A 12277-nucleotide genomic window follows, 5' to 3' on the forward strand; every position below is an offset into this window, starting at 1 on the left:
TAACTATAACACCAATATAATATATATACAACAAACATTATCCTTGAAAGTTTTATGTTGGATTAATTACAGTTACATTAATTTAATTGTCAAGTTAACAAGTAGGTATATTCCAAAATTAGTGTATGTGTTGGTGTTGGTTTTTAATTTTGATAATAAAATTAATGCAGGATAGGTCACTTTAAATGCAGAATTGACTAGAAAAAAATATTTCATTGTAAAAATAGAAGCAGAGCAAAGAGGCACATAACAGCAGCATAACCTTTAACAGTTTCAACTCAGCAAAAACTCTGCTTGAATGCACCATACAATATTTATCAATTTTGTACTATAATATCCAAATTAATAAAAAGCACTCCATGTGGACAACACAACATACCACCTATCATGCATAAATACTAAGTTTTTCCTAATAATGTCTAAGAAGCAGGTACAGATCAAAATAAGTTATCATAGTTATATAATTTTACATTAAAAGTAACAAATTATTGCTTGAAATATAGCAATATAGTAGTATAAGGATGCAATAACAATACTTAAATAATTAAAATTAAATTTTACCTTTTTTAAATTTTAATGTATTTATTGTATCTCAACAGACATGCTGTCGGTACTATTTTTATATTTTATTTATGTTATTTTAATGCTTAATGCGTATGTATATGCATTTCTATGCTAACCATTAAAACACTAGGATTCAACTTTGCTCATCTAGGGCATTCACAAAATCTTTTTTTAGGTTTGTACTAAAATATTAAGAAATTAATGAAAACAAATACTGTGATTAAAATTTTGAATATTAATTAATGTCACGCATCTCACCAGAGGAGTGTTTAAATGTATCGAAATACAGGTGTGGCCAGGCAAGTGGCGAGTTTTAGTACAAAGACTGGAATTAAACGAAGAGCGAGTTAAATAAAACTCAAAGCACAGTTAAGATGCCTCGATTAAAAGAATACAAATTGTTTTACCTACGGTTTGGTAACCCAAAACTCTTAAGTACCTAAATTAAGTAAATGATGTAATGTAAGTAACTCACCGTTTCAAACAAATTATAAATAATCAGAAACGAATGTAAAAACCAATATACGAAATGTATAAACAATTTATTAAGTGCCCAATCTCCAATATACTTAAAAAAATCAATAGTATTTTATTTTTTCTATTAATATTAATAATCATGCAATTAATGCATCATTAAATTCAATTCAATTCTTAGTTTAATGATCATTAAATAAAAGTGACCAGCATATGCACATGACAGTTGCGCATTGACAATTTAACAGTGATGTTGACGGTGTCAATTACAAACTGCCAAAGAGGCATAAATTGGCAACAAAATGAACGTCGAACGACGCAGTGCTACCACTTCATCCAAATAAACGATAATAATAAACGATGTTCCGATTGATATGAATAAAAAAAGTAAATATTTTAATAATAATTTAAGCATTGTGAAAATAAAATTAATATCATTATAACACCAACAAACAGTTATTTATTACACTCGTTTTGGTAGTTGTATTTTCAATCTAAATATGTATTATACTTTATTACTCTCAAAACTCTCGAAAGCACGTTTAAATTGCCATGTGACTGAATTAAAAATGTATACTGTCCTTAACCTCAAAGGTAGGTATGCGAATAACTATGTAATGAGGCTTAGAACAATTATATTAATGCATTTTCGGTAAATTGATTTTTAACAAATTTGACATCTTTATGCAACACAATCAAGTCAAAGTTAGCCTTGTTCTTTAATACTACTAGTTCTAGATTAATACTTGAATTGAGACGATTGATTGACTCATTCATCATTGGTAAGGCCAGTGTTTTGTTATAGAGATGGCCTCGCCTCGGAGAGCCCATTCTTCTACTAATTTAGGTTTAAACAAAATTGAATACTTCAGTCATAAATTCGTTCCTCGTTCAAGATAAATATTTGTTTACGCCTTTCGTGTAACAAACCATACGTGTCAAGATATTATATTTGTAATAATCTGACCAGACCCTCTTTAAATTATATTGCCCTTCAAAATTATAGATAAGAAAAAAATATCTTGTAGGCATGTTCGACGTTTTCTAGATTCAGAAGCTGGCAAGTTGGCTGACCCGCTCTTTTCAAAGCTTAGGTCAGAGGGCCTCCTGGTCTCGGGGGCTCTGATGCACTGAACCACTTGACCCTACGATAGCTACACCACTGCATCTGACTAATCTGTTTGTTTGAGCTATCATATACAATAAACAAACGATAACTATAACTTTATTCCTTTTCATAATATAATGAATTACTATTTTAAATTTTATGTACATAACAATTCCGGTAAAAGTAATTAATTTAATGTATACTGCGTGGAAATAAAATATTTTAATACCCAAGGGTGACATACTTTAACTACTGCACACATTGCCTTGTATAATTTTATGTACATGTATATTTTTCTAGTAGTCCGCCGCTTCGCCAACATTAAAATTATATCGACATTTAATTTTAATTTAGACCGGTACTAACATTTATATTAAAATTACATATTTCTATCTATGCAAAATGTATAGTTTCTTCGTTTGACCTTTGGGCATACGTATAGCATTTATTTGATTGAATTAAAGCTTTATACAGACTGTATGCATTGATTTTTTTTTTTCAATCCCACTTATGAAGTACTAATAAATGTTTTAATTTTATTTTATTATAGAAAAGAAAAGTAAAAATCTGTAAATATTCAACTGGCTATGGCCTAATTTTGAGGCTGATCTTGCACATGTGGAAGATTTTCATCCGACACATAGACATAGTATGATGTTTTTCTTCTCCACCAAACATGACAAAATTAGATGGTGCTTGGCCGAGCTTGAACCTGTAATCTTCGATTGAGATTCATGTATTGCAATGCCTATTATTTATTTAAACGCGAAAAAGTTCTAGTCAGACAAACGAAATTAATACAAATAAACGATAAGTGCTTAAGCGTCGTATGAAAAATGACGCCATATTTTACCGGCTCTAAGCGAAAGACAAATTAGGGATGTTCGGTGAATTTTTGAGCGTTTGTATTGATATCGATAACTTACCCTCGTCAAATTGACGTGACGTTAGTGATGTCGCATTTTAACATTTGCAAGTTTAAAATTTATTTTATAAAACATGCAATATAAAGTAATGGTTATTTTTAATTTTTCCGTTATATTCAATAAAGTACAAATAATAAAGTTGCAGTTTCTTCATTAACACTGGTTTTTAGTGTGTATTTTAGTGAGTCAGTTATAACCTGCATTCCTTAAAGATGTGTTATTGATTATCCTGGGACTTAAGGCATGAATTCCATTCCGCCAGGTTTTTATTTTTAATATAACCTTTATTATATTGAAATTTTATAATAGTTGTACCAAATGAAACGAATTATATTAAAATACAAAAATATTATAAAATGATGTACTTGGTACACCACCCTCTCATCATATATTCTACCTCTTAGCAACAATATTTAGGATAGTTGTGTTCCAGGTCACTCCTGACTCACTCAACCACAAAAGTTCCACAAGGAACATCACATCTCAGTTACTAAGGTTGAAGGCATTGGCGATGTAAGGAATCGTTAAAATCACTATGGCGACAATGTCGATAGACAGTACTGAGCACCATTCAGTGGCCCATTTGCCAGTCCTCCTACTATGCTTTAAAAAGAAAAAAAAACCTCTAAAATAAATCAGTTAATTTAGTTCCCAATTGTTTTCCTTGTAAATCCTTATTGTTACATCAGCTTACTTTCAAGTTACAGAAAAGATCATAGTAAAGGCTATATAATCTATCTGGTGTAATTCACTTTTTTTCTCATTGGTTTTATAGCTAGTTTATAAGATCGTAGCTCGAAGGATTCTAGGTGCAAATGACATTGAATAGTTTTGTTTTGATTTATATTCCTACAGCTAAACTTTTTTCAGTCATGTCAAATGTTGCCGTACCATTGTCTCCCTTGAGTCGCCGGCTTAATTGCCAGGGGACATAGCTTGTTTAAAATATAGGCAAATGTGACCTCTTCCTATCGGGTCACCAATTTTCACGTCTACCTGTCTTCTAAACATAGAAATAAATTGATCAAAAGCGATTAATAATTTAGTCATTACTGTCCTAATTACTTTCGATCACTTCATTCAGATAGGGAAAAACTTGAAGTCATCTGGTTACTCTCTAATGACAAAAACTCCCCTAATACTTCAGATAATCACATGTAGGGAGGATCGGCTAAGTCAGATTTGGCTCATTCAGTACATGGGAATAGAAATCTCAATTAATTACTGAAAGTAAGCTACCGAGTATAATTATGTTTTACATTAGTAAAAAGATAAAGTTTTGTGCAAGCCCGTCTGTATAGGTACCACCAACATATTATATATTCTACCGCCAATCACCATACTTAATATTCTTGTGTTTCGATTTGACGGCACAACATACTGGCACATTGTAAGAGCGATGGTTAATATTTCTTGCCAATGTCTATGAGCGGTGGTGACCATCAGTCGATTTGTCAATTATAAAACCGTTGAGCCAAAAATAGATTTGTTTCAATTTGCTTTTCGATTTGAATTAATTGATTTTCAAAGATTTCGAAAATTTCGAGATCTGTTTTTTTAGCTTTATTTGTTTTTATAATTCATATATTGCTCTTCTCTTGAGGAAAACGTTACAAGGAAACCTGTATCGGATGTAATTATGGCACATGTGTACCCGGAACAATGAGGAGAAATAAGGCTTCGCCGAGCATTATGATATTTACTTTTTTTTAACGAATTAATAATAAAACACCCATTCACTACCCTTGACAATTCATATCGGCTAAATCTAAACATGCGAACATTGCATATATAGATTCTATTTCCACCAAACCTACGTCACGCAAGTAAAGGCTAATTTTACAATACTTATAAATAAAATGGTTTTTATATATATACGATACGTTACGATATTTATACGATTTTGGTTTTGCAGAAGAGGGTCATTCGAGCAATATACAATCAGGCAGATTATACAATATACACATACATTTTCAGAATTTTTTTTCAGGATTTTTTTTAGAAAAAATTACATTCCAAATTTTTATATACTATACGTCCAAATCATCTGAGTTATTTTCGCCGGTTCTTCTCATGTCTGAGATATTTATTTCCGAACTGGTGGTAGATTTTTGTCAATAAGCAAGTCTAACGCTCTTTTATTGAATAAAATGAATAATAATGTCATAAAAAGAGTTTTGTATGTATAGAACTAAAAGTAAACTACGGAACTACTGTTTGGAAAAATCTTTTATTATTTGAAAGGTACATTATTCCAGATGGACATGGGTTATGTACTGCATATTACCTTAATTCATGATGATTTTCGTCCACTTAGTCGGAAAAAGTCGTGCGTCCTCAAGCTTACTACGCTGCTTATACACGCAACTGTTTAACTATACAGTTAAAATTTCGCGAAAATATTGTTTAGCTAGATCAAATCCTTATTTTAACCGTAGGAATACGGAACGGATAGCTTATATTGCATAGAGGTATTGACTTTGAGTAACAAATAAAGCGTAAAAATATTGCCGAAGTGAATATGCTTATGACGAAAATGAGTCTATTTTAAACTTCGGTTCATCCTTTAAATACAAAAAGTTTCTGGAACTGGTCATGCATACTAACCTTTGTCAATTTCTATTTGATCGTATTAACAGCGGAAGGAACTTCAGATTTTTACCTTTTGAAAAGGTCATGTGATTTAAAGTAACAAGCAAATCCGAACTTTATGTTTAAACAAATTCAGTTTATTTTTGCATGTTAGGAAAGTTAGGAAATTTTCTTCTCTATCTCTAATACAATTTTATTATATCTTTAACTGAAGGAAAAGTCTTTTATTACCAATGTTATGACCAAGTCAAAGCAATAGAGTGTATTGCATTTACTTAATTAGTACTTTGTTTATATAATAAATGTAAGTATCTGTTCGAGACATCGACCCTGCTAGACCGATCATGATGAAAGTTGACTCTTGACTTAATGACAATATATGGCGATGGCAAGTTTTTTACGCTTTCAATTTTGCTGTATCTTGTTACCTGGTGGTCCGGTAGCGCAACCATTTTTAACCGTTCAACCGGTCGCTATAATAATGGGTACATGGGCTGGACAATGTTTGTCGGATGTCGGTTGCTTGCTGGCTATATCATATACGCTACAATAAGTATCTACTCTATTCTTTGTAATATATTGTTAAGAATACAGAACTGAAATGAATTTAAAGGGAAAATATTTTATGGTTGATTTTGCTTAAGGTTGCGATTTAGGCGCATAAATTTCGTAAAAACGTTTTAAAAATATTCGGTCATGGCGGCTCAAGGAGGCTATCAAACGACACAGTGCACAAGTTTGTTCGCAAACATAGGTGCACTCTCCCCTCACGCTGATAACCCGATGGGATGGCAAATCGGCCACGACCGAATATATTTCAGGATCACGACCAGCTTTACGTGCTTCCGGGAGTGCACAGACTTCAAACTTCCAGACCCTGGGTTGCTACTAATTTCGAAAACCAAATAACTTCTGATCTGACCGACGTGAAGTTTGAACACTGTATCTCAGGGTCTACAAACTTATATGTAGCCACTAGATCTACCAGACTGTTAATCAGTTTATATTTGACGATAACGATAACGATGTAAGGGGGGGCTTTACGATTCATCTTGTAAACAAGATTGAAAATGTCTTACAGTGGCTTCATAAGTAAAATTCATTTTTATTTTATTTAGTAAAGAGGAAATCTTATCTCTGACAAAAATCAACTAACATTTCTAAAAGTTATTGGAGATTGGTACAGTAAAGGTGCATTTATATAAAAAAATTAACTTAATAAAATATGTCTTTGTTACAGTGGCTTGCTCAACCGTTACGGTGACCAAGTGCCAAGCTGCTCTTCGTACCCTGCAAGCATTTCCGTTCTTCAAGCCGACCTGCCTCTGTCGGGAACCAAACGTGGATCCCGAGTGCAATTCCTTCCGCGACTTCTTGTTCGATCATCCCTGCGTGTTTGTAATGAAGAAAGGTAAGAAGAAAACATTGATGATGATAACATTTAAGCAATGCTTATAAACATTACTCAAATGTCTTTATGTACTCCGGTACTCCGGTACACAAGGGACATAACATATTTGATCCTAAAGTTGATTACGCCTTTACATTGCAAGGAATAAATAATGTCTATGAGCAGTTGGCATCAGATGGTCTATTTTCATAGTTAGCTAATTTATTACAAAATGTCGAAAATTTAAATTATATACGCACTTGATAATCTATTATATTGCCAACTTATTTTTTACATCTTGTTTCAATCTGCAAACCTGTCTGAAATAAATAAAAACATAACCTTCATGAATTTCAAGACCTTGTATTATAAAACATCGAATGAATATAAAACTGTCAGTATAGACTTCCCTCTTTCTGAGAAGGCTTGAAGCATATTCAATCATGCTCACATTCAGATTTCATTTGACACATGCATAACCTCAGGATGTTCTCATTCAACACCGAACATGAAAATAATTATAAACACAAACTATGTTCAATAACAAAATCTAACCTGTAACGATTTTCTTATCCTAGCCAATTCGGTTATCATCTTGAATAATACGAGTTTTATTTAATAATCAGAAAATACGTGAGAAACTTTGTCAGGTAGAAAAAGGTCACAGTTAAACCCCGAATATTTTAATAAATGAAATGGAAAATAAATAGTATTTATGATTAAAAAATCGTATATTTCAGATTGATAAAACGGAAATATGTGAAAAAACAGTGGCATGAAATAAGCAAAATGGAAAGGTTAAAGGTTAACCAGTAGGCAATATACTTTTACGTAACACAGGTCTTATTTGGCATTGGTCCAGATATAAAGAACTACCTGCAAGAGGCCATGAATGTTATTATTAGAAGGTCTGTATCGATTTTTCTTACCCTACATTGGCTGGGTTATAATCGACTGCAGTAGAGCTAATGGCTAGCTTTTAAGGCCTCAGATCCTAAGGTCATGTGTTCAACTCCGGTCGTATAAAAAGTCGTTGGTTTTTCTGTCGAGAAAATCTCAATAGCAGCCTGGAATGTTGTGAAAAAATTATCAGCACCAATCTCTGAAAGCACTTACAACTTAAACCTATACTATCTCCGGTCGTACTTACTACTTGAAATAATTCAATTAGTATATATGGTACATCTCATAAGAGTACCGTCACCTGTATTTAATCAAACACTTGTGCTCTATAAAATGCTCTTGCGCCGTTGGCAAAATTCGCTTGAGAATACCCACGATGGCCAAAATCTGTCAAGGGACATCATCATAATTGTGCAAAACAAGAAAAAAATATTTCTTCTCGCGGTGCCTGATGGCTAACTTCCAGTAATGTGGAGGCACATTACTAGGGATTAGCTATCAGATTTGCGAATTCATCTATGTCCCGAGTCTTACGGAACAGGAATTCTACTGGCATGTATTTGTAAATCTCACTCCCTCGTGTTTCAAAGACTGTTTTCGACACCTAGCGCGAGTTTTGCCATAAAAAATGGAACAATACACTAAGGTTTCTAGTATGAGAAAGGATTTGGTGCTTTGTATAATACTAGTCGAGAATCCTAAAGTCTAAATTATTATCGATTAAATGTTACCGTGCATACAATTCTATCCATTTTTTAGTCTAAATTTTCTACAGCTATACTTACAAATGTTGCTTAGGGGTTGATTAGTAAAACAATGCTGTCTTATTTTTTCCAATTTTTTAAATTTCCGATCAATGATGATAGAAAGGAAGAAATCATTATTTAACTAAACACACTAAACAACATTTATAAGTATATGTTGCTAATGATTATATGGGTAATAATTACTTTATAGGTATAACCAAAATAAATTGGATTTTTCTACTAAAACAATCAAATGATTTGATCGATTTAAAAAACGGACAATCGTTGTCTGACTTTTACGTGCTTAATATGTGTTTATAATGTCAATGGTTCTAATTTTACTACCTTCATTATTTATTTAGCTCGAAAATTAAATGTATCGTTCATTTACTTACGTGGTAGCGCGCGGACAGTTTATTGGCTCAAAGTTCAATGACAGCGAATCGATACAATTTGGAGTAACAATAACTTTAATTATTCAGTAATGTCACTCCTGAATTGAATTGTTAGAATTGAAACTGAAGAACGTGTTAGAGTAATTAAAATAGAAGGAAACGAGATATGAGTCCCAGATTTTCTATATAATGAAGATAATGCCTTATTAGCAGTGTTAGAATTATTCAAAATAATAAACAAAAAAATCTTAACAAAATAGGCTTTTGAATCGAAAAGGTGCCGTGATTAAATTGAATTTAAAACTACCGACTGGGTAGCTTTTAAGTAGTAGAATCGATAAGAAAAACTGTTTAGTAAATGAATTGCATAGATATTATATAAATTAACAACAAAATTAATACGTCCAATATTAAAATCGACGAACATTAAACCCTCGCTTTTTATCAAGTAAGGTTTTATTAAATCCTTGGATGTAAATGAATTAATAGGCAAAGTTATAAATATCGGTTTATAGAAAAGATTACATTGTGCCTTGTGTCCCAATCTGCCTAACTGCCTATCTACTTTAGACTCCACAGTCGAGCAGGTTAACAAATAAGAATATTCGTGTAACAACCAACAAACCGAAACCAAGCATAGTCATACATACAAATTTAATATTCAATTTATGATAAACTATTGAACATAAAATGTATTTAAAGTACCTAACGCAAGCAATTTGTCAACTAAGAAAATATACATTTGATCCGTAATTGATTCAAAGAAATTAAAACATTTTTCTGCAAATAAATTGTTATCACAAGAAATAAAACTTATATCTAAACGACGTGAGTCGTAGGCTATAAGTTTTATCGCGTTTAATGGTAATTAGTCTGAATAAAAAGAATTTAATTGGTACCTGAAATAATATTATTATTTCTTTTACTGAGCCCAACTAATTGGAAACCTAAGGCCAAGCTAATTAGGTAATATTTATGAATTCTCCAAAAATAAATGATACTTATTACAGAATAGGATTTAGCCATAGAGCCTTAAGACAAACTAAGAACAGTCATGTCAGCAGTCTTGTTTAGTAGTTTCAGGAGTTAAGGCTGTGTAATTAATGTTTTTAGTGCAACTAATTAAATTTAAATTTTCCACAAAATTACACAACAGAAATGTTTAAACTGTATATAGTTGACTAATATACATATATTTCATTTAAGAAAATAGGTCTCTATTTTGATATGTTTTTTAATAAAAAAGAAACTAAAAGTTATATGAGGAAGCACTTTGACCACTTTGATCTCATTTGCTTTTACCTCAATTCCTTAAAATTACTCCCAATAATTCTTATTAATATATATATATAATATATAAATAAAATATATAAACAAAGATTAATTTATTATTATTTATTGTTGTTAAGATTTTTTTGTTTATTATTTTGAATAATTCTAACACTGCTAATAAGGCATTATCTTCATTATATAGAAAATCTGGGACTCATATCTCGTTTATTTTAATATATTTATTTTCTTACAGAAAAAGATCCGTATCCAGTTGAGACTCTGCCGACTTGCACCTATGCTCTCAGTGTCTGCCACAATGAAAAAGCCTGCTCTGTGCTGTTTGAACGCTTTAAGAACGCTTGCAAAGCGCGTGATGGCGAATGCCGTATGGAAGACAGGTAATTCTGTGAATACTGATATCGTCACATCATTTAAAGATTCATAGTTTCATCTTTACTTCTCTATCTTCTGACATTTCTCCTTGTATATAAGAGAATAGGCCATAACGGAAATTATTATGAAATTTAATCACTAAAGCTAAAAGTTTTCTAATTGGTTTAAATCCTCATATGCCTAGTTACTTTATTCAAAGAACAATTCGTTTTGCTACCGACTAGTAGAATTGGCAATGAGGCGTAATTCAAAAGCTACCTCTGCTAAATAATGTATGGATGAAGATGATGTATACTAGTATTTCAATTAAAAATATATATGAATGTCAATGAAACAAATCTACAGAGTATCCGTTAGAAATACGAATGGTTTTTCAATATTTTAACTGGGCTTTAATCACGAGGTTTTCTCCCAGTAAAATAATATTAAGGGATAATTGTTTCAAATCCGTGAACGATCACAGTACCCAATTTCAAAATGACTAACCTAGATTAAACATAGCAACGAGTTAAAATTAATTTTGTGGAGACGCGATCAATAGTCCAATTTTATCTGACACTTTTAACAAATTGGACTCCAAAACTTTGGGAAATTTGTCAGGGCGTGAACGATTCGACCTTTAGTAATTTAGTAAGCGTTGTGACTGTTCTTATTAGATAAAGACAAATTTGTTAGTTTATTATAAATTGTATCTTTGGGTTGTTATTATAAAAAAGGAGGGTTGATTATGGAATTTCAATTATATCGCAATTCTTCAAGGCAATAATCAGTTAATTGAAGATAATTCAATTAAATATTAAAATTGATCAAACAAATCTATGCTACAGTCTTTTCCAATGGCAACATGGAATAACATAACATAACATAAACATAATCAGCCTGTAAATTTCCCACTGCTGGGCTAAGGCCTCCTCTCCCGTCGAGGAGAAGGTATGGAGCATATTCCACCACGCTGCTCCAATGCGGGTTGGTGGAATACACATGTGGCAGAATTTCGTTGAAATTAGGCACATGCAGGTTTCCTCACGATGTTTTCCTTCACCGCCGAGCACAAGATGAATTATAAACACAAATTAAGCACATGAAAACTCAGTGGTGCCTGCCTGGGTTTGAACCCGAAATCATCGGTTAAGATGCACGCGTTCTAACCACTGGGCCATCTCGGCTCACATTACAACATGGAATAAAGATATAAAAATTGACCTTGAATTAAAATGACATCATCAAATCTAAAAAAAATAAGGTGTTCATTATAGATTCCTGAAAAAAATTGCGGTTTGAATGTCAGCGAAGTGGTTATCGAAACTTTGGAAGTCAAAATTAATGTTGATATAAGTTAGCTACTTAGTATTATAAATAAAGTAAAAAACTTTTTGCATTATATGATATAGCAGAGCTATTAACATGGAATATATAATTCTAAGATTTGTTTATCTACTCCTTCTGACATTGAAATAGGCTATACGATATATACATCCATAACTAAAAACACTCGACTGTAAATTCCATAATCG

At 31.9% G+C, this 12277-nt stretch overlaps 1 protein-coding gene across 4 annotated transcripts in view; it reads left to right on the forward strand.

The window, feature by feature from the left end:
* The window catches only part of Gfrl (Glial cell line-derived neurotrophic family receptor-like), a 233255-nt gene that overhangs the window by 184204 nt on the left and 36774 nt on the right, over positions 1 to 12277 (forward strand). For all 4 annotated transcript variants that reach the window (XM_026630013.2, XM_026630037.2, XM_026630021.2 and 1 more), the window contains 2 exons: positions 6905 to 7075; positions 10624 to 10768. In XM_026630013.2, the coding sequence (XP_026485798.2) occupies positions 6905 to 7075; positions 10624 to 10768 (316 nt within the window). The remainder of the gene's footprint in view (positions 1 to 6904; positions 7076 to 10623; positions 10769 to 12277) is intronic.

The sequence above is a fragment of the Vanessa tameamea genome, chromosome 26 (genome assembly GCF_037043105.1).
Source record: "Vanessa tameamea isolate UH-Manoa-2023 chromosome 26, ilVanTame1 primary haplotype, whole genome shotgun sequence".
Taxonomy (NCBI): Eukaryota; Metazoa; Arthropoda; class Insecta; order Lepidoptera; family Nymphalidae; genus Vanessa; species Vanessa tameamea.